The following is a 24,696-nucleotide window of genomic DNA, read 5'->3' as shown; positions in this document are numbered from 1 at the left end:
ATTAAGCTACCTGTAAGGTTTTTTTTTATCCTATGTTAAAAGTAGACGATAGAGCGGGGAACAGTTTGAATTTGAAGAACAAGGTAATGAGCATTAATTGCACAACGGACGCATAAATGCTATAACGGAAAAAGAGAAGGCTGCAAATAATTTGCAAATAGAAGTGGTGATACTTTGGATAACTTATTAAGATAAATTGCTTCTGTTGGAACTATGGCAGAAAGAGTAGCTTTGCCATTTGAAGGAAAGATTTACTGCACGTGCGTTTGATGATAAACATGCTATGAAATCCACGAAAAAAAAAACAACCGCCACTTCAGTGTTGAGGGGACAAATTTGTCTCGCAACAAGAGTGTCAGATATAGGAAACTATGAAGAAAATTTAGACATCCTGAAATCTTGGTGACCAGGGTCCAAATACCCTCTCATCGCTATATTGCCTAGATTTACTGTATAGGAATCGATAGAAAACACATAGCTTGTGTATTTTTCGTGTTCCTATCTTGGCATCGACGCCCCAATCTTTAGAGTCTGACAATCACATATTTTCTCTGAAAGCAATATCACTAATTTAATTTCGTCTGTGGACATCGATATTGGATGGTGTGATACTGAACATCAAACAAACAAATGAAGATTGAATAAGAAAGAAATGACTCAGAACCAAAAGGAATCAATTCTCATTTACGATAATGTTGATTTGTGGCTTTCACTCGTCCAAAAATATTATTTCCCCTCCCTTTTCAGAGGAAATTGTTGATTTTAACTTTGGAATTTTGATTATTATTTAGTGTCAGTTGATTAAACTTTCCTGGTAACCCATTATAAAATGCTTCACAGTCTATCTTTTTTCCATCTAGTCATCTTTATGATTGAAAGTATGTTTGGGTCCCTCTTTTTAGGGTTATAATGAATGAAAGTTAGGATGATTAGGCAAGGTTTAGGAGGAAGAATTATAGATTGCTGAAAGTGGGGATGTTTTTGCAATTTTTTCTGGGGCCAGACAAAAATCAAGACTTATTCAAAAGACTCAGTCTTAATATTTTCGTCTCTTGCAGCATAGTTGCATGGCAGGGTGAAAGAAATCTATGGGTCAATCTATGGGTGGGGGGATTTTACCGTTTGCTCTACTTAAAAAAAAAACACGAATTCAGGAAAATTTAAGTTCTAGAGGCGGTACGTAAAGGACTAAAACGGAGGGAATTCACTTTCTAGATTCGGACTAATGCCATAACTTTCCAAACGCATATTTTTCAAATACAAAGTTAGTACAAATTACACTCTTTTTTGAAACTGTTCAACTTTTTAGTAGAGGTGGCGCACTTAAATGGTTGATTATAGGCCTTCTCTTTTAATGTTCCCTGCTTTGGTCTTTATATTACAAAAAATTATATTATATTAATTTCTATTTTATCATAAATTTCTTATATAACTTTAATCTTACTTTACATCACCTGCAATTTTGCAGCACGAGGTTTTTTGCAAAGCCAGATTTTAATGCTAATTTCAAACATATAAATTTCATCAACTTTAGTCCTACACATCAAAAGTTACGCGCCTGAGAAAATTTGGCTGATTTTCGAAAAAAGGGGAATTTTAATATACGCTATATATTAGTTTAACCATATATAAGTTTAATATAATTAATATTTAATTTATGTTAAAACTTTAATCTTACATTATATCACCTGCAATTTTGCAACACGAGGTTTTTTACAACGCCAGATTTTAATGCTAATTTCAAATATATAAGTATCATCAAGTTTAGTCCTACCCATCAAAAGTTACGCGCCTGAGAAAATTTTGCTGATTTTCGAATAAAGGGGAATTTTAATATATATATTAGTTTAACTATATATTAGTTTAATATAATTAATATTTAATTTATATTAAAACTTTAATCTTACTTTATATCACCTGCAATTTTGCAACACGAGGTTCAATCTTGAAACGACTGCTCAATATGGTTTTCACTGACATGGGAAAACTCCACCAATGTTTATGTCAATATATTTGCTAGAGCTTCTACTACTTTGGTGGATGTACAAGATTTCCCCTGGGCATCGTTGACTTCAAAAGTAATCCCCTGTATTTCATTCAGCAAGCCATTTCGGCACTGCCAATTGTCCAAAAGGCTTAGAATGTATCTCGGCAGTATCCTGTTTTCATTTCCATGCTGTTTAAACAAGCAATTACCTTTGGCCATTCAATTTAAGAATTAAGACTTAATGAATTAAGGTTATTTCCGACATGTCTTTGAAATAGCTCGCATGTGTTAGACTTGAAGCTGTTTCTAACAAGTATAGCATACAAGATATTGTTTTTTTTTTAGTGTATTTAGTAAGAATTTTTCTATGCTACAGGACCTAATATAACAATAGTAAAAAAAATAGGAAAGTAAGGAGATATGCTGCCAGTGAAAGAAAAAATAAAAGGGAAATGCTAATTTTTTGCCCAAGACCTTTGCTCAGCTAGCTGTCCTCAGCGGAAAACAACAGTAAAGTAGACAAGGTCTGTGGTCAAAAACGCAAAAGTATTTGCCATATTGTCAGTGCAGTCTTAGGGATTCCGGACATTATATGTCCAATTATTTACATGCAGGGTTTATCATTAGGAAAAGGGGAAATATTTGATTATGGGTTTATCAGAAAAGCTAAGAGCATTAAGGTGACACTTTGAAGAATGTTAAGGGTGTTTCAATTTAAATCAAAAGGCCCTGTGTGCATCCTGTTTGTCAAAAAGGAGTATCTGCAATATTTAAGAACTTCTGAGTTTATTAAGTTGAAAATTTCGGGACATGTTAAGGGGGATGTTAAAAAGTGACTGGAGTGCTCCCAGTCACTTCCTATACCCTTTGTAGTTTCCCTCTTTCCAAAAAAGACTCAATACAAATTTTGAAATAGACATTTTCTTCAAAATAGTCTAAAGCTCAAATAACTATGCCTGTGACGATTACATACCCCCCTCCATATCTTTGGAGAGGGATGCTTAACGCAATAAAGCTCACTGTGTTCGTGATGGTTGTCAGAAGGACATACCATCAATATCGAAGGAACGACTGAGGGTATTAAGGTGAAAATTTCAGGGTATGTTACAGGGGATGCTGAAGAGCTATCGGAGGGCAATCAGCCCCCTTGCCCTTTTTAAATGCTCCCTTCATTCATCACTAATCAGAATTTTGAAAACAATGTTTTGTTCAAAACGCAAATGACGTAGTAGGCTTTAGACTTATGCGGTTAGGGGTGGGGAAGGTGGGAGTAACCACCTCCTATTTGTAGTGATTTTTGTTTGTTTTAAGTTTGACTTGAAAATTAGATTTATTTTTTGCTCGTTTTAAGATTTATTTATTCATTTAAATTAGTACCTGTTTAGTAGCTGTTTGCTATGATTATTTATTTAATTTATGTTTGTTTTGGATTTCATTTATTCTTTGGTAGTAATTTCTGGTCGTTTGAGTTTGAATTTTTAGGGTAATTTATATCTGCTGGTCTTAAGTTTAATGTGGCGTAAAGAAAGAAAACGATCAAAAATGGGGTTCTTAAAGACCAAACGAAAATACTGAAGAAACAAACAAAGCGAATATTTCGAGATATTTGATTTTAATTCTTATAACTTTGTATTTTATTGAATTTTATTTATCTTTTAATTTTTTTGCTGTTTTTAATTGGTTTTGATGACTTTCCACATTTCTTTTTTGTTTTTTTCTTATGCATTTCCCTTGTTTCTATTGTTTTGTTCTCGCTGAAGAAGAGAGGCGGTTGTTCTCTCGAAATATTCGCTTTGTTTGTTTCTGCAGTATTTTTGTTTGGCCTTTAAAAACCTCATTTTTGATCGTTTTCTTTCTTTACATTATGGCAGGCCAAAGTGGTTTAAGAAATTATCTTTTTAATATGGCTCTTTACTTTTCTTTGAAAAACTTCTTTTTTTGGAATTTTTTTTTTAAATTAATAACATTAAAGACTAAAGGGAATGAAATTTGAACAGAAAGAAAGTTCCTAAACAACTAAACAACATGCAGCAAAGCCCATAGGACGACGCGCATATTAAATAAAAAAAAAAGTTAACATATGCTTTATTGTGAGGATAAAAAAAATTACAGACTACTGACTATGGAAGCCTATAAGAAATAGTATTTTCAGGGGTGGAGGAGTGGAATACTAATATTGAATTCTATGGCCTTATGTTCCTTCCTATGCTATTCTATGGTATTATGTTCCTTGGTACCTTTCCAGAGCATGGCCTTATGGATTCTAAGGGTTTATGTTCCTTCCTATGCTATTCTAGGAGTTTATGTTCCCTCCCATGCTATTCTAGGAGTTTATGTTCCTTCCTATGCTATTCTAGGAGTTTATGTTCCTTCCTATGCTATTCTAGGAGTTTACGTTCCCTCCCATGCTATTCTATAGCGCTATGTTCTTTCCTATGCTATTCTAGGAGTTTACGTTCCCTCCCATGCTATTCTATAGCGTTCTGTTCCTTCCTATGTTATTCTATGGGACCTCTACACGTGAGTAAACATGTTTTGAAACTACATGCTATTTGCTTACCCTATGTTCCCTTAAAGGTTTGACGACTACATTCACGAATACAATCACGCCTACAAGAATATTGAGTTTCAAGTGCACATTGAAAAAAAAGCGAGCAGTACGAGCAGGGATTCCTCTTGGAAAAAGCGAGACATTTTTTTGGACAATTGTCTTAGCTCTAGAATTGTTTAATTAATAATGTAACATGTCTAGAATTGATACCAATATGCTGTTGAATAATTTACCAAATAAATAACTTTATTTACAAAAAAAGGGTTTAGCATTTGCAAATTGAACTCTATGAACGATATTAATTAATGTTTGAATAATAGGAGCGTGAATGATTCTAATTAGTGATTGGATCGTATGAAGGTAGAGAAAAAAAAGGGATAAGAGATTTGTGAATTGGACTATACAAACGACATTAATCGAATAATAGAAAAAAAACAGAGCTAGATAGTATTTGCGAATTGGATTGTATGAAGGTGGAGAAAAAAAGGGTTAAACTGACTAGCAGTTAAGGTAACCCCGAAGGGCTTGTTAACTCAGGTAATTTGTTATAAATTTGAGACAACATAAATCTATGAAAAGGGTTAATGATGATAGAATGACATTGCGAGTTGACCTAGCTCTACCTCTCCGATGTGTTCTGTATAATACACAAGGGGTGTTTGAACAGTGTTGTCAGTTTAAAATAGAGTCTAACGTTATAGTATACTAAAAGTTGATACTAAGAGAGATGTAGATGGCAAGAAAAGAATTTTAATAATGAAATTCAGAACAAACCTTAGAAATCCTTGCAAATCAAGTAGTAGGGTGTATGTGATTACGAACCATCAAGGATCATAAGCACCAACGACCCTAACCAGCAGAGACATCAACCCCCCAAAGGTCCCCTATCCCCAAACTCAAAGGGCGCCCCCCTCCCCTCATACTTTTTGCCCCCCCCTCCCCATTTTTTTTTTTTTGATTTTTTTTTTTTAAATGATATATTTTTTTCAACTTTTTTTTTACATGTCTTAGAATGAGATGAAACATACTTAAATTCAGTAGTGTTTTGTTGTGGTTTACCTCGTCACAGTTACATTCTCTTGATTTTTCAAAGTTAATTTTGGATTTCTTTCATTGAAATGCAAGAGTTGGAATATTTCAGTAGTGTTTTGGTGTGCTTTACCTTGTCACAGCTACATTCTCTTTATTTTTTAAATTTCATTTTGTATTTATTTCCTTGAATTGCAAGAGTTTGAATATTTCAGTTGTGTTGCGTAGTGGTTTACCTTGTCAAAGCTAGATCCTCTGGATTGTTCAAAGTTCATTTTGAATTTTTACATTCTCTGGATTTTTCAAAGCTAATTTTCAATTTCATTATTTTAATTGCAACAGTTGGAATATTTCAGTAACGTTATTTCGTGGTTTACCTTGTCACAGTTACATTCTCTTAATTTTTCAAAGTTCATTTTGAATTTTTTTCGTTGAAATGCAAGAGTTGGAATATTTCAGGAGTGTTTTGTTGTGCTTTACCTTGTCACAGTTAAATTCTCATGATGTTTCAAAGTTCATTTTGGATTTCTTTCGTTGAAATGCACGAGTTGGAATATTTCAGTAGTGTTTTATCGTGGTTTACCTTGTCACAGTTACATTCTCTTGATTTTTCAAAGTTCATTTTGAATTTCTTTAATGAAAAGCAAAAGTTGGAATATTTCAGTAGTGTTTTATCGTGGTTTACCTTGTCCCAGTTATACTCTATTGATTTTTTAAAGTTCATTGTGCATTTCTTTCGTTGAAATGCTAGAGTTAAAATATTTTAGTCGTGCTTTATCGTGTTTTACATTGTCACCGTTACATTCACTTTATTTTTCAATGCTAATGTTTATATTTCTTTCCTTTGAATGCAAGAATTTGAATATTTCAGTAGTGTTTTGTTATGGTTTACCTTGTCACAGTTACATTCTCTTGATTTTTCAAAGTTCATTTTGGATTTCTTTCCTTGAAATGCAAGAGTTGGAATATTTCAATAGTGTTTTGTCATGGTTTACTTTCTCACAGTTACATTTTCTTGATTTTTCAAAGTTCATTTTGGATTTTTCAATTCTCTTGATTTTTCAAAGTTTATTTTGAATTTCTTTCGTGAAATGCAAGAGTTGGAATATTTCAGTAGTGTTTTGTCGTGGTTTACCATTTCACAGTTACATTCTCTTGATTTTTCAAAGTTCATTTTGAATTTCTTTCGTGAAATGCAAGAGTTGGAATATTTCAATAGTGTTTTATCGTGGTTAGGTTAGGTTAGCCTACGTACGCGTGCGTACGTAGGCTAACCTAACCTAACCAAACTTAACCTAACCTAACTTAATCAAAAAACTACTGAAATATTCCAACTCTTGCATTTCAATGAAAGAAATCCAAAATGAACTTTGAAAAATCAAGAGAATGTAACAATGACTAGGTAAACCACAACAATATACTACTGAAATATTCCAACCCTTGCATTTCAACGAAAGAAATTCAAAATGAACTTTGAAAAATCAAGAGAATGTAACTGTGACATGGTAAACCACGACAAAACACCACTGAAATATTCCAACTCTTGCATTTCAATGAAAGAAATTCAAAATGAACTTTTGAAAATCAAGAGAATGTAACTGTGATAAGGTAAACCATGACAAAACACTACTGAAATATTCCAACTCTTGCATTTCAATGAAAGAAACCCAAAATGAACTTGGAAAAATCAAGAGAATGTAACTGTGACAAGGTAAACCACGACAAAACACTACTGAAATATTCCAACTCTTGCATTTCAAGGAAAGAAATCCAAAATGAACTTTGAAAGATCAAGAGAATGTAACTGTGGAAAGGTAAACCACGATAAAACACTACTGAAATATTCCAACTCTTGCATTTCATGAAAGAAATTCAAAATGAACTTTGAAAAATCAAGAGGTTGTAACAGTGACATGGTAAACCACGAAGAAACACTACTGAAATATTCCAACTCTTGCATTTCACGAAAGAAATTCAAAATAAACTTTGAAAAATCAAGAGAATGTAACTGTGACAAGGTAAAGTTCAACAAGACACTACTGAAATATTCCAACTTATGCATTTCAACGAAAGAAATCCAAAATGAACTTTGAAAAATCAAGAGAATGTAACTGTGGTAAAGCACGGCAAGACACTACTAAAATATTCCAACTCTTGCATTTCAACGCAAGAAATTCAAAATGAACTTTGAAAAATCAAGAGAATGTAAAAATCCAAAATGAACTTTGAAAAAACAAGAAAATGTAACTGTGACAAGGTAAACCACAACAAAACACTAGTGAAATATTCCAACTCTTGCATTTCAAGGAATAAAATCCAAAATGAACTTTGAAAAATCAAGACAATGTAATTGTGACAACGTAAACCAGAACAAAACACAGTTGAAATATTCTATTTCTTAAATTTCAACGAAAGAAATCCAAAAATGAACTTTGAAAAATCAATAGAATGTAACTGTGACAAGGTAAACCACGAGAAAACACTACTGAAATATTCCAACTCTTGCATTTCAATGAAAGAAATCCTAAATGAACTTTGAAAAATCAAGAGAATGTAACTGTGACAAGGTAAACCACGATAAAACACTATTGAAATATTCCAACTCTTGAATTCACGAAAGAAATTCAAAATGAACTTTGAAAAATCAAGAGAATGTAACTGTGAAATGGTAAACCACGACAAAACACTACTGAAATATTCCAACTCTTGCATTTCACGCAAGAAATTGAAAATTAACTTTGAAAAATCAAGAGAATGTAAAAATCAAAAATGAACTTTGAAAAATCAAGAGAATGTAACTGTGACAAGGTAAACCATGACAAAACACTACTGAAATATTCAAACTCTTGCATTTCAATGAAATAAATCCAAAAATGACCTTTGAAAAATCAAGAGAATGTAACTGTGACAAGGTAAACCACGACAAAACACTACTGAAATATTCCAACTCTTGCATTTCAACGAAAGAAATCCGAAATGAACTTTTAAAAATCAAGAGAATGTAACTATGACAAGGTAAACCACGACAAAACACTACTGAAACATTCCAACCCTTGCATTTCAACGAAACAAATCCAAAATGAACTTTGAAAAATCAAGAGAATGTAACTGTGACAAGGTAAACCACTACAAAACACTATTGAAATATTCCAACTCTTGCATGTCACGAAATAAATTAAAAATTAACTTTGAAAAATCAAGAGAATGTAACTGTGAAATGGTAAACCACAACAAAACACTACTGAAATATCCCAACTCTTTCATTTCACTAAATACATTCAAAATGAACTTTGAAAAATCAAGAGAATGTAAAAATCCAAAATGAACTTGGAAAACACAAGAGAATGTAACTGCGACAAGGTAACCCACAAAAAAACACTACTGAAATATTCCAACTCTTGCATTTCAAGGAAAGAAATCCAAAATGAACCTTTAAAAATCAAGAGAATGTAACTGTGACAAGGTAAACCATAACAAAACACTACTGAAATATTCCAACTCTTGCATTTCAACGAAAGAAATCAAAAAATGAACTTTGAAAAATCAATAGAATGTAAATGTGAAACGTTAAACCACGAAAAAACACTAATGAAATATTCCAACTCTTGCATTTCAACGAAATAAATTCAAAATGAACTTTGAAAAAAAAAGATAATGTAAATATGACAAGGTAAACTACAACAAAACAATAATGAAATATTCCAACTCTTGCATTTCATGTAAAGAAATCAAAATGAACTTTGAAAAATCAAGAAATTGTAACTATGACAAGGTAAACCACGTTAAAACACTACTGAAATATTCCATCTCTTGCATTTCATGAAAGAAATTCAAAATGAACTTTGAAAAATCAAGAGAATGTAACTGTGACAAGGTAAACCACGACAAAACAGTACTGAAATATTCCAACTCTTGCATTTCATGAAAGAAATTCAAAATGAACTTTGAAAAATCAAGCGAATGTAACTGTGACAAGGTATAGCATAACAAAACACTACTGAAATATTCCAACTCTTGTATTTCAACGAAAGAAATCCAAAATGAACTTTGAAAAATCAAGAGAATTTTACTGTGACAAGGTAAAGCACAACAAGACACTACTGAAATATTGCAACTCTTGCATTTCAACGAAAGAAATTCAAAATGAACTTTTAAAAATTAAGAGAATGTAACTGTGACAAGGTAAACCACGACAAAACACTACTGAAATAATCCAACTCTTGCATCTCAATGAAAGAAATTCAAAATGAACTTTGAAAAATCAAGAGAATATAAAAATCCAAAATGAACTTTGAAAAAACAAGAGAATGTAACTGTGACAAGGTAAACCACGACAAAACACTACTGAAATATTCCAACTCTTGCATTTCAAGAAAAGAAATCCAAAATGAACTTTGAAAAATCAAGAGAATGTAACTGTGACAAGGTAAAGCACAACAAAACACTACTGAAATATTCCAACTCTTGCATTTCAATGAAAGAAATCCAAAATGAACTTTGAAAAATCAAGAGAATGTAACTGTGACAAGGTAAACCACAACAAAACACTACTGAATTTAATTATGTTTCATCTCATTCGAAGACATGTAAAAAAAAGTTGAAAAAAATATATCATGTTAAAAAAACAAAATAAAAATAAATGGGGAGGGGGGGGGGCAAAAAGTATGAGGGGAGGGGGGCGCCCTTTGATTTTTGGGATAGGGGACCTTTGGGGGGTTGATGTCTCTGCTGGTTAGGATCGTTGGTGCTTATTATCCTTGATTGTTCGTACTCACATACACCTTACTACTTGATTTGCAAGGATTTCTAAGGTTTGTTCTGAATTTCACTATTAAAATTCTTTTTTTGCCATCTACATCTCTCTTAGTATCAACTTTTAGTATACTATAACGTTAGACTCTATTTTAAACTGACAACACTGTTCAAACACCACTTATGTATTATACAGAACACATTGGAGAGGTAGAGCTAGGTCAACTCGCAATGCCATTCTATCATCATTAATCCTTTTCATAGATTTATGTTGTCTCAAATTTATAACAAATTGCCTGAGTTAACAAGCCCTCCGGGGTTACCTTAACTGCTAGTCAGTTTAACCCTTTTTTTCTCCATCTTCATACGACCAGATTTACAAATAATATCTAGCTCTGTTTTTTTTCTCTATTATTCGATTAATGTCGTTTGTATAGTCCAATTTTCAAATCTCTTATCCGTTTTTTTTCTCTACCTTCATACGATGCAAGCAATAGTTAGAATCATTCATGCTCCTATTATTCAAACAATAATTAATATCGTTCATAAAGTTCAATTCGCAAATGCTAAACCCTTTTTTTGTAAATAAAGTTATTTTTTGGTAAATGATTCAACAGCATATTGGCATCAATTCTAGACATGTTACATTCTTAATCAAACTACTCTCGAGTTAAGGCAATTGTCCAAAAAAAATATATCGCTTTTTGCAAGGGGAATCCCCGCTCTTACTGCTCGTTTTTTTGCAATGTGCACGTGAAACTGCATATTCTTGTAGGCGTGAATGTATTCATGAATGTAATCGTCAAACCTTTAAGGGAACATAAGGCAAGCAAATAGCATGTAGTTTCAAAACGTGTTTACTCACGTGTAGAGGTCCCATAGAATAACATAGGAAGGAACATAGCGCTATAGAATAGCATGGGAGGGAACGTACACTCCTAGAATAGCATAGGAAGGAAAATAGCGGTATAGAATGGCATGGGAGGGAACATAAACTGCTAGAATAGCATAGGAAGGAACATAAACTCCTAGAATAGCATAGGAAGGAACATAGCACAATAGAATAGCATGGGAGGGAACATAAAATCCTAGAATAGCATTGGAAGGAACATAAACTCCTAGAATAACATAGGATGGAACATAAACCCTTAGAATAGCACAGGAAGGAACATAAACCCTTAGAATCCATAAGGCCATGCTCTGGAAAGGTACCAAGGAACGTAATGCCATAGAATAGCATAGGAAGGAACATAAGGCCATAGAATTCAATATTAGTATTCTACTTGGAGGGACCTTTTTTGTAAACCTTGTATGGTCTTTTTCAGACCTAAAGATTAGTGACTGGTCTGGAGTCACTGATATACCCAATTATATAGATGAATATCTGTAAAATGATATTTAAAAAGTCTTTAATTGTGTATCTAAAATGCTTGCCACAATTTATTATTGTCTTGAAAGTAATTGGAATAAATCTCTGCTTTATTTTACCGCCCGGTCTCGATTTTCGCCCAGCTCGAGTTGAATAGACGTGACAATACTCCTTATTCGTTTGTCGGCCTTAATTGCAACGCTGCGGAGAAATTTTCAAATTTTTTGTCAAGTTGAGTTTGTTTATATGAGAAAAACACTCCCCAAAGACGTGAAATTAGCCCGTGAAATCAGGGGTTCTTTAATTCTTCCATCATCATCATCAAGGAATTTCCTGAAATTCAAGAGGAACTAATGTGCTAATTTTGTTGATAATCTTGTTAATAGCAAGGTTGGACTTTACCTGAATTCTAAATTGATTTTTCTTGATCTAAGCTAGTAAGGTTCTGCCTGCACTAGGCTATCTTTGCCTAGCCGTTCATGGACTCGAGGTCACTTGTGATCTTTCCAAGGCAAAAACAGGTTTCACCCTAACAACAGTCCGTTTTTCTATTCAAAGAGGTTTTAGAGGTCTGATTTTTCTGAGCTTTAATCCACCCAAGCTGTTAGGAAGGAGGATACTCTAGCCTACAGGAAAAGGACAGTCAAAGTTTTTTCCTCTCTATTTTTCTAACTGCTTCCTAGATCCCTATCCCCCTTTCACTGCTGTTAGGCTTAGTTAGTTTTGGAACATTCTATTGAGAAGAAATAGCCTTCTTGAAAAATTGAATAAAAGCTTTTATTTAATTGCAGAACAAGGAAAAGAACTTAAAAAAAGTGATATGGAACGATCCGCCGTAATCTCTTCAACAATGTTAAAATATTTATAAACTAAGAAAGTGGATTAACTTTCTAGTTTATCAAAATTTTGACCCTTTTAAATTAATATTTTAACCAGTACCAAAAATACCTAGGCTAGATTCTGCTACAAAGATGACAATAATCGAACCACTATGGGTATAGTACCCTTTTCGAACTCCCTCTCTGTCTAGCCAGGCTTAAATTTTGTCTTTTAACTGTGGAAAATAGGCCGAAGGTTTTTCAATTCCCAATTCCCATAGTTCCAGAATTTTCCAAATTTATTAAATTAATTTCCAGAGAAAATGATTGTTATATTCAAATACAGGACTAAATTCTGGATCGAATGATAAACTATCTTATTAGGTCTGTGGTCCTTAATTTCAATTTTATCAAATAAGCTATAGGTTTACAACCCAAAAGCTCATTTTGTGAAGAGGAAAAGCAAAACCGAGGCTGACTAAACGTAAATAAGAACATTCAAGTTTGCGCTTTATTGTGCTTTTCACCTTGCTCACAGGTGCACATTTCTGCATTTTGCTTTTGTGAGTTTCCCTCCTAAATCTTTTTTGTAGGTAAAAGTGCAAATTAGCTACCTCTGATTAAAACAAAATATTTTTTACCGTATATTATTCAGTCAATTGGGCCGTAAGGTTGCACAGATACCGTACAGCAGAAGCAGGATATAAGCAATCACATCTTGCTGTATGTCTCGGCGCTATTGGCTGAGCCTCAGCACCCTATACTGCAGGGATAGCTAATCTGCACCTTTTTGCGTGCTGTACCTTCCTGGTTCGTGGTTCATATTAGATAGCCTACAGCGACTTTTGATCCAGCGCCAGAGTGAAGCAGCCTGGAGAAAATCCACACCATCTCTGCGCTCTCTTTTCATGTTGATTCTATACCAGAAACGAAGAGGTAGCATTGATATCTTGTGGATCTCTTCATTTTGTCACAATGAAAGATTGATATGGCTTGCTAGGTAGAGTAGTTTTCTAGGTAGAATAGAGGCCGAGATTTTTTACACAAAGGAACACAATAGATTGTTACTCCTCCCATTAATGAGACTTGAAAAAGACAACAAAGAATAGACTTATGTTTTAATTCTTTCCTTTCTTCTTATTAGGAATGAACAATTTTGACCAACACGGTGGCTGCCACGAGTTCTCTCTGATAATAGCGCTTCAAAAGCGAATAAGGTGTACAATGAAGACATCAGGGAAGCCAAGCATCTTAGCTTGAGCTGGAGATGGACCTCAAAATGACCGCTATCTTATTCTGGCTTTTTTCTTTTTTTTTTATCAATTTTCCAATTTTTTTCATTAACGAATTTTAAATCTTTTTTTAGATGCTTCCCAGTCAACATTATGCCCACAAATTCAACCTTCATCATTCGAAACAAAATCCCATAAAAGACGAGAAGACCGTTACTCAGGTTCGTTCAGCGTTCCAGATATCTCAAGTGGACGGCGCAACCCAGAAGATATGCAAACCATTCTTCCAATCTTCCACCAGCTATTAGAAGAAAAGAAGAGACAAAATAAAGATGATCGATTCTCAATGAGCTCTTGTCCCAACATTTCAATCAAATGTGATATTGTTGAGTATTTATAAATTAGCTGTAACCTTTCCTATTTTCGTAAAGATTCCCGTGCAATTATTAATGAATTATTAGCTTTTTGTAAGGAAGAATTGAAACACACACGAGAGCGGTTTTATTTTCTTGCCACTTACCAATGAAATTGGCCAAATAATGTATAATTATGAATTCATTCTGTACCATCCATGACTTCCAACAAAGAAAAAAATCATGATTCAGCTTGAATGCTTAGTTAAAAATTTTTAAAAATTCCTCGTTGTCAAAACAATAAAAGTATTCAAATTATTCGTTTTCTTCTTGTTCAGGTAATATCTTGCAAAAAGATCATTCAGAGGGCAATTCCATTAAGTTCACTTTGCTTATTCCTGTTTTAGATTTAGCATCAAAACACAGGACTAACTCTTAAGTATCTATATAACAAAAATACTCAATAAAATTAAGAATTATTAGCAAAAACCAGAGAGGCAGCGGTCGTCAAATAATAGATTACTTTTAGAAGCCAACTTCACGCTGAACGTACTTTAGCACATTTCTCTGAACTCACACACATATCAAACATGAAGAAAATTCAAGACATTTTTCCACCCCATTATTAGAACATAAAGTACAATCGTAAATTTATCTTCTTTTTACATTTCCTCCGCTGGTTTCTTGAGGGCTTCCGTGAAAAATACGTAATTGGTGCAAAAATAGAAGAACGATATACATTTAGTAATATAAGAAGTATGGCTTATGCAAAAATTGCATCATAGCCAGACCATAATAAAAGAAATTACCGTCTAATGAAAACACACTTTTCCGTGCTCAGATAAGAAAAAAGCACCTTTAAAATGTCCTGATCTTGATAGACTATTTTCCGACCTTTTTAACAATCCCTGAAAATCAGGTTACCTTTCCTTGAACAATGTCCCTAATTAATCATATTTCACTGAAAATTTCATCAACGACTCCGTCTCTTAATTAAATGAAATTCTTAACGGAGTCTGACGGAGTTTGAATCCCTTAAAGGAAACTTAGAAATGAAACGAAAATCTAAGCCATGACAACATAGAGTATTAAAGATAATCAGATCATCGTTGCAAGTTTTTCCAATACCTTGTGCAATAATTCAATCGCACTGTGGAACGATATTTTCGCTGAAATCCCATAATTAAGAAGAAAACGGGCTGATTGGGGGCGTATTCGTTTCCAGAAAGAATTGCTTCGCAAGAAAGCTGTTTAATATCTTGCGTTTTAACTTGATGTACGTCAAAGCGTTTAGTGTTTTATCTGGCTCGGTCGACAAAACTCGGAATTTAGACTGTCTTCTAATGACAGAAATGTTACTCGGGTCTCTAGTTGGTTGAAAAATAATAGAAAGAAGCAAATAAAAAGACATCGTTATCGGTCACCGGATTCATCTGACTTGCTCAAATCTTACAAGACTCTTGATTTTTAAATTACTCTGGTTTAGCCATATAAATAGCTCGGGAGGGATGTGGTCTATATCAGTGAAGGGCATGATCAAAAACAGGCAAAATACAGAAAACGCAATAGAAACGCACAGAACGACAAATTGTACTGTATACCGATAATCGCCGTTCCACCTTAACCACTAAGCCCGTATATAATTGCTGAAACTTCTGTGGAATGAAGCAACGAATGGCTTTGACAGAATAGAAGAATGGGACGATTCCAGATGGAAGTATATACAAAGCTGTTCTCCCCGACCTCTTCTTTTCCTGGTAATCAGAGTGAGCTATTTGCATACGGGTATGCCATATCACCTTGTCGCCAGAAGAAGTTAACTGGATGTGAAAATGATAGACGGCAACTGTCATCAAATCTCTCCCTTAAAAAGCTACACTTAGTATTTGATATCTTACTATTGTTATTCTTGATTACTTCACAAAGTGCCAAGTAGTCTTAATGATATACACAATAAAATAGACTGCCATACTTAGCAACAAGCTAGAAGAACTTATATCACCCTGGATAGAATTTGGAAGTGAAAAACTGTTTCTAGCTGTCAGCTTATGAGAATCAAAAACTATCGTGGTGGACACTTCAGCAGAAATTAAGTGAGAAGAGAACTTCCAGGAGACGAAGTTTTACAGTTTTCTTGAGGGTCCATTCTAAGAGATGATGAATTTGGAGGATAAATGAAGTTGGACCACGGCGCCTTTGACCAAGAGGTTAGGAAATCATTTGTTTTTACTATGGTGAAGTCTACCATCTAAGGATGAGGCACTTTCTCAATCTCCAAGAAAACTCTCTGAGAAAATGTGGAAGCATTAATAGTTTTTCCTGTGTTTGAAAGGATTGTATAAGATAATGTGTTGTCGGCAAAGTGATCTAGAGAACTAGCTTGCTAATCTTCAATGGAATTCGTTGGTACATAAAAAAGAGTAAACCCAGAATACTAACTTAGTCAATACCAATCTGGTCATGTGACAAGATGGTCAAAGAATGTGAAACTATCAAGGGCTTATAGAAAGAGCAAATTCGTATTTGCTGATGCATTTGAATTTAGACAGTTCCTTCAGGTATAATCAGGTATAATTGAAAATGGGTTTAGATAGACTAATAAAATAATTATAAATACTGACTTCGGGATTGAAAACGAAAACTAAGGATTAAAAGCCAAAAAACTGCTTTAAATTGCTTCGTATTATATGACTAACAATAACGATTCTATATTCTATTCCGACAATATTATTTAGGAATTTTGATGCATTCTTATTCCCTTCAAGGAAACTTGTTTAGGAAAAGAAAATGTTCCCATTAGTTTGTGCAATAATTCACTCTCACTGAGTAATAACATTGCAGTAAAGTCCCCGTAATGTGGGAAGAAAGCTGTCTGTCTGTGAAAGCAGCCATTCAGATACGCAACTTCCAATTACGAATATACAAAATAAACGTTTTCTGTTGCTCACTATTGGGGACAATGCTTAATAAGAATAACTTATTTTGTAGAATTGCGTTGCATGGGTTCAATTTAACATTTGTGGAGAAAAAATACCTTAGTAGGTACAAATAATCGATTCGACATGTCACAGAAAAATAAAATTTGTTTCTTAATAAAAACAAAGTAATTTAATAGAAGTTGTATTATAGAGCTTAAGTAAAATTTGATTTTAAGCGAAGATACCATTCAAAATATTACAACACATGACCCGTTAATATTCCGAGTGGATCAGCTTAACTATTTTGATTTTATTTCAAACTCGACTGTCAAAGCACTTGATTGATATTTGACTTTTAAATTTTTCCGGTCACAAATTTTACATATGGGAAATAACACTATATGGGCAATCAGTAAGCCAAATTCCACATTTATTTTTCCTTTTTTTTAGATTTGAATACGGATACCCTTTACTGACTTTCACTAAATTAATACATTGAAACTTATTCTTGATGATATATTAGAAATAAAAAATGGAACAATTGAATAAGAACCAGGAACAAACTTTTATTGTCACTTTTCTATACTGTATTTGTCATCCAGTTATTCAGTTTGATAAGGCCTAATTAATAATATCATCTTATTTGATTCTTACGCCCTTATCCACCCTATTTTGTATTGCGGAGAACATATTGGAGATGTTTATTCTCTTTGTGATATGTACGAGGATATACGAAAAACTATGATTTTGAAAAACATTAAAACATAGCTGATATATGACAATCCCACGATTCGAATGCGGAAATGGCACAAACAAAAGAAAAAACAAACGTAAGTTTAAAATTGAATATTTGGACACGAGACCCGTTAAGGCTAATTCTTATTATGCGTACCGTATGCGAATTTCTTAGTGCAAAGTATACGATATTATGTACCGTTTACTAAGGCTTATTATGCGGCACTCTTGACGATTTCCCCTAAGATTGTGGGAGTTCAGTCCGAGCTTTGAATACAGAGGAAAGATTATGCACTAAATATCACGTTAGAAAAGTATTGCATATGAAATATGGATGCTGTTTCTTGTTTTCGTGAGTAAAACACGTGATAATGATAATATGTCAGTGAAAGCTTGTTCTTTGCAGATAAATTTGATTTCTGATATCCGTTTTCCGGGCAAACCTCAAAATTCTAGATAAGATTCGAATTTTGAATTTTTTCCTTGTCACTATTTGGTTATGGTTTTAACAACAAGAAGTAAACAATAAATTTTTTTAATAATGCCAAGACTTATATCTAAAATAAGAAACTGAATCTGGGAAATTAAAGATCGCTCGGAAAAATGGATATTAATATTCAATTTTTAAACCAACCACAATTTTCCAGATAGAGTTTCCAGAGTGCGGATCTGTGTCGTTTGCAAATCGTCTTCTAAAAATTTGTCCACATTCCAAAATTGTACTTTTCTACAGGAATGTAAGGCCAAGGAAAATGAAAAACTCCCACAAATTTGATAATTTTAGTAACAGTATGGATTTACCTACTGTGTCTTTTCCACTGCGCAAAAGAGGAAGCACATCAAACACCTCAACAACTCAATATCTTATGTGCAAGGGATTTTATTTTTACGTGATGTCAACATAAATAAAATAAACAAGCTAAAAATATAAACAAAAGTAACTTCGCAAAAATTTGCGAAAAAAAATCCAGAAGAAAGTCCAGAAAAAAATTAAGACTATGATAATCAAAAACCCCGACTTGTGGTTAAATATATATTTAAAAAAAATATGACAGAATACCCCCTCTCCTTCCTGCTAAAGCGGTGAAACCCAGAATATAATATTAGAAACAAAATAATAGAATATTCAGTGGAAGCTGCTATTAGACCTGAATAAAATGAAAAAAGTATATATCGAAACATCAGATCTGAAAAAAGAAATAAGTTTATATTGAAACATCATTCAAAGCTGCTCTCGTGCTTTTTCATTTGAAAGTTTCTTTTTTTTACATTCTAAATGCAAGACTGCGTGAATTAAAGTGTGTTTAATACTTTTAACTGTTTAAACTTTCTCTAAATTTAGGGCTTGACGCCCTAAAATTCAAGTTCGGAATGGCGGGTGTATTAGGTTATTCTTAAATTTATGCTTCTTCTTTTCTTGGAAATTTTTCTGTTACTTTTGTATTTTAGTTTTGGATCAGTGGCTTTGTTTTGTGTCTAAACGTTTCAAAAGTGAAAATTCCACCAATCCCATTTTCTTTCATTGTAAAAAAATTTTTAAAACTGGATAGCCTACTGCCCGAGTGATTTGAGAATTTTGCGAGGCGCTGTCAAGACAATAATTTTGTTTTCATCGTCATATTTTACGTTAATGAAGCGCCATCTATTATTTCTTCGTCAATTGCACTGGTTTTAAAGATTTTATGCTTCGAAAGGGAAGTCCTGCCCCGTTTGTTAATCGATTGACATTTAATTTAACTTATTATTGATAAAGTAGTGACTATACGATACTTATAAATACTATTAAGGGAAATTCAGAGTGTAGATTTTAATTTAACATTATTATTTGGATGTATTGATTCAAATTAATTCTTCCATGAAATTCAAATTTGTGATTCCCGGCATTTAGGTACAAAATGTCGACATCTCAGCGTTCTTTTTTTTATAAAATAAAAAAAGAACGCTTATACACTAAATATCACGTTATTTAGTGTAAAAGCAATATACGATTATTGTTCATCAGCTATTAACGCTTTTTTAAAATGATTTTCAAGGACTTGGAGAGTGACGGGTAAAGCAAACCAGTAATGCCAGAGTAAATGGTGGGTATGACCTGAGCCCGTTTATCGTAAACAATATTAAGCTTCCGTTTTAGAATGAGTATTCAAATTTTTTTTTCCATTTTTAGAGCGGTATACATTTCCCGCAACTTTTTCAAGAGGATAGGTTGTTTAGGGGTTGTTTAGGGGATAAAGCTGACGAAATGAAAATATAGTATTATACAGACCAAGGTAAAAATTAAAACATCTATTCAAAGTTTTTTTTTTCGAAAAGGGAGTCACAAGCCCTTCAAATCCATCTAACCATTACACTGTTGACTCATTTAAAATCAAATGCTTAAATACTCGTCGAATTCAAAATTCTATATTGTAGAGGATATCAATGCACAATTTTTTTCAAAGAGTATTTAAGTTCAGCAATAAAAAAATTGAAAAGAATTCCCAAAAAATAATCTGAAAAATTCAAATATATATCTTACTGTAAACGTGAAAGAGCGTAAATAAAACAGGAGAACGTTAAAAGCCAGGAGTGAAAAAATTTTGGGGTAAAAAAAATATTTACTTAGTATTGTTAAGAAATTACATGGCTATTTACTTGTCTGCGGAAAAAAACTTCTTCCAAACTCCTACTAGCAATTGTATTCCATTTTCACTTGTCGTTTTCCATTTCGCTATTTAAGTCTAATTGAATTTCAAACAAAAATTGAATACCACCTTTGACCTAACTTAAGCTTTCATCCTTTAGATGATTTTGTTTTTTGCCTTGTAAGATGAAACATTCATTTCAAAGAAAGTGCTCCTTAAGGAGAAAGCAGGACGGATTTTTAAAATACTTTTATACCCTTAATCTTTCACTAAAATCTTCCAAATTTCTTAGAAGATATACTTTTGCTTTTTATTCTACCGATTATACCAAGAAATCTTAAATAAAAAAGTAGCCACTCACGCCAAAAGAAATATTGATGCGCTTTTAATGAGAATTCTTGTCTAAAAAAAAACACGGAAGTTCTTCTATTTGTGAAACAAAATTACTTAGAAAAAAACTATTTAGCTGTTTCAGGTTACGGGTTGAATCCTTTTTTTCTTATCAAACCGCAAAATGTTGTTCAGTAGAAAGTCTCAAAACAACTCTGAAGGGAGTAAGATAGAGATTTGTTTTTTCAATGTTTGTTCAGTTGGAGGGGGCTAATAATTTTTCTGATGCTTAAAGCTAATTGAATTCCCTATTTCTAAAGTATTTAAAGAAATTTTTCTATATTTTATGAACTTTGCAAGATATATTACACATTATTATATAATATATCGTATGCTGTATGCATTATTTTATATTATACATTATTAACCTAGAGGCCCGTTGACCGTTTTGAAAGCATTTTTGGATGAGTAAAAAGTCTGAAGTCCACATATAGTGAAATCAAAACATTCAGGTTTTGTTAAACCGTTGTGTCGTATAGAAATCAAGAATAAACTCACACAAGTTAGACATTTAAAAATAGAATCTTCAAAGCACGCTAAATTCCTGAATATCATATATGATGTTAACAATTAAAAAGGAACAATTAACAATTAAAGTAAAAATCAATCCATGAAGATGTAGAGGAAGGGATGGGGGATGTATTTTTTAAACATAGGGTAAGGAGGCACTTTTGTTGTTTTTTTCGATTTTTTCAAGGAAAATACCCAAAAAGGTATTTTCTCAAATGTAGGGTGGGAATATACACCAAAAAAGGGCATACTGATTAATATGTTTATCCTAGGTGGAGCCGTTGAGTTCATCGACCTAGTTCATGATTTGAATAAAATATGTTCCAGTGTTTTCACCTTCTCTGATTAATATGTTTTATTAACATTCATAGTTACTGAAAATCAAGTAGGAATAATTAAGGTGCTTTGCGCAGAAATATTACAAAGTTACTTATTTTACTGCCTGTGTAACATAATTGGGTATGGCATTATCAAGCCCAGTCACAGGAGCGACTGGATTGTTCCACCGAAATCAGATATAGCTATTTTTTCTTTTGGGATTGATATTCAACTTATCCAGACCAATTCCATTATTTAGCCGTAATTTTGTAAGGTTGTACTTATTCATTTGTGTTAGATATGCATATTGTTTACTTTTTAACTATTCTGCAATATTCTTATATGCAATTGACCCCAAGAACTTTCTTTTAAATTAGTCATTACATGAGCCCACATGACTTATCAAAACATAAATGTAATCCCGATTCATTACCGATAGGCTAGCTTTTTTGAAAATTTTTTTGTTCAACAGTAGTAAACATTCATATTTATACTTTATCGTTGTTAGAACTGCTACATATATTGATCTAGATAGGGATTTTAGTAAATGCCATCCCAGTACTTTAACATCCCTAAGTAATTTATTTTATTTAATAGTATTTGTAGGACTTGCCGTCCCCTGTCCGCAAGCATAATATACCGTCCCCAGTATTTTCAACTAGGTTGTGACCTAGTTGTAAATACTGTGGACAAGAACGTATCCAGTAGGGTTAGGGGGCTTGACTCCCCCCCGCAAATGTTTGTCCGACTCGTAAAAACGTAACGAAATGAATAAAAACAATTTATTATGCGTTTTTTGAAGTTTTTTTCGTACCCCACCTCCCGGAAAAAATCATTTTGTAGATACCCTCCCCCGAAAAAATCCCGGATATGGCCTTGACTGTGGATCGTATATCCTTTTTTGATCGCAGGACGGTTTTAGTGGTACTACTAGATCAGATATAGTTCCTTTATCCTTTATCTTTCTACTGTTTAGGATTGATATCAAGCTTATCTAGACCAACTCCATCGTTTTGCTACACTTTTTATAAGTTTATATTCATTTATTTCCATTGGAAGATGCGTGTTGACTGCTTTTCAACTAGTCTATAATATTTTTATATGCAAGTATCTGCTATAACCATTCTTTAATTTAGTCATAATTTGAGCCCATATGACTTATTGAAAGGATGAATCTAATTCTCAATTCAATTTATTTAGATGTTGGAGCATGAGTGATACAGATGTTATATTGTAAATAAATTATTATTCTTTATCTTGGTGTTCATTATCAAGTAACATTCAAACAAACTTTTGAAGAAAGAACAGAAGTATTTAAGAAAAAACAAAATAAAAAATAAGGAAGCCTCTGAAAGTGCGATCAAACGCTGCTTTGCGATCAAACGCTGCTTTTAATATCCACCTGTTTATATCAAATTATGAAGATGCTTATCAGAAATTCTTTCTCTCTCTCTCTCTCTCTCTCTTTCTCTCTCTCTCTCTCTCTCTCTCTCTCTCTCTCTCTCTCTCTCTCTCTCTCTCTCTCTCTCTCTCTCTCTCTCTCTCTCTCTCTCTCTCTCTCTCTCTCTCTCTCTCTCTCTCTCTCTCTCTCTCTCTCTCCTAAAAAATAGGTCTGGGGAATTCTTATACTTGGAATTAATAAATAATCAAATTTAATGATGATTAGAAATCATAATGATGTCCATTTAAAGTGTTCAAATAATAAAACATAGAAAAAGAACAAAAAAGAATGAAAAAATTTAGGAACAAAGATGTTAGGCAATAAAACCAAAACACTTTATATATATATATATATATATATATATATATATATATATATATATATATATATATATATATATATATATATATATATATATTTGTTCTTATGCTCTCCAAAAGTAAATAAAAAAAAACCAAATAAATTGCAATTTATTTAGTATGGATAAATTTGTCAGCTCTGCGCATAACCTTGAACGACTTACACACGCATTTTGTGTGTAATCCAACTTCATAGTTTTTAAAATATTTTTATTTCTTGCTCAATAGTTGTAGCTAGGTTGTCGTGCAGAATATATATTAGTTTTATAATAACGTACAACGGCAAAATACCGACTACGCCCCTTTGTCAAAAATGATCTATATTACCAACAGGACAAGGCGAAGCAATGGCAATCTTAATGTTTTGGCCCTTTTGCAAATATTATGTGTATGGCAATATGGGCCTATTTTTATGGGGATGGAAGACAGAATATTTGTTACTTAGGGCGGCTTCTTACCACGTGGTAACCGCCATAAGAGAATATTCACTAATTTTTACCTTGATACAGTTTTTGCACCAAGGTCTTACACCAAGTCGTGGCCACTCTGCACGAATCTAATTCAAAAATATTAAGCTCATCAAGCCCAATAAGTAGAGAAGATTTAATCACCTGATCACTGCTAGAATACTTTTAGATCGAATCCCCATAAATGTAAGTACAATCTCAAATTCCTACTTTCATCCATTTCCCTTAGAACACCAGTCAACAAATAGGAATGAAATGCCTTTATCAACTTATGAAACACAAAATATTTTTGGAATGAAATGCCCTTATCAATCTATGAAACAAAAAATATATTTCATTGTAAATTGCTACAACTGAAGTGCAAGTATTTTATCTATATAATTTGCATGCCTTTCAAACTCTACAAAAATTTTACCTTTCGAAGCAAAGCAGCTAAATAAGCATTTTCAGTTTCGGACCAAAAGAGTGAAGAATAACTAAAATTTAAACTTTTTTTTTCGCATCGGTCAAGTGTTAAATTCTTGAAGCATTTAGAAACAAACCAAATTTTAGCATAAAGGTCGAGGGTGGCAGACCCCCCCCCCCCATACTAAAAAAAATCTCTGCACATTGGAAATCTTATTGTTTCTATTTACTTTCATATGGAAAACTATCTAAGTATTTACTCAATTGCTATTCGTTTTTACATATGTCAAATTCAGATATAGAAATAACTTTATTATATCTATACAAAGAATATCATTAAAGTGACTTACATCTACATGAAAGACTGAATAAGATAAGGTGATATTTGGCGCATGTTTACTCAAATGGTGGATTAGCTTGAAAAAAAAGAATGATGAC

The 24,696-nt window shown here is 32.9% G+C and overlaps 1 protein-coding gene across 1 annotated transcript in view; it reads left to right on the top strand.

The window, feature by feature from the left end:
- The window catches only part of GABA-B-R2 (gamma-aminobutyric acid type B receptor subunit 2), a 302,526-nt gene extending 279,723 nt beyond the window's left edge, over nt 1-22,803 (top strand). The window contains exon 13 of the mRNA XM_089096425.1: nt 13,873-22,803. Within this exon, the coding sequence (XP_088952551.1) occupies nt 13,873-14,138 (266 nt within the window). The 3' untranslated portion in view covers nt 14,139-22,803. The remainder of the gene's footprint in view (nt 1-13,872) is intronic.
- Nucleotides 22,804-24,696: the final 1,893 nt, after the last annotated feature.

Source organism: Artemia sp. Qi Xiang Cuo, chromosome 11 (assembly GCF_049724085.1).
Source record: "Artemia sp. Qi Xiang Cuo chromosome 11, ASM4972408v1, whole genome shotgun sequence".
Classification (NCBI taxonomy): domain Eukaryota; kingdom Metazoa; phylum Arthropoda; class Branchiopoda; order Anostraca; family Artemiidae; genus Artemia; species Artemia sp. Qi Xiang Cuo.
The sequence above is the reverse complement of the archived record's forward strand: the minus strand, read 5'-3'. Positions and strand labels throughout refer to the sequence as shown.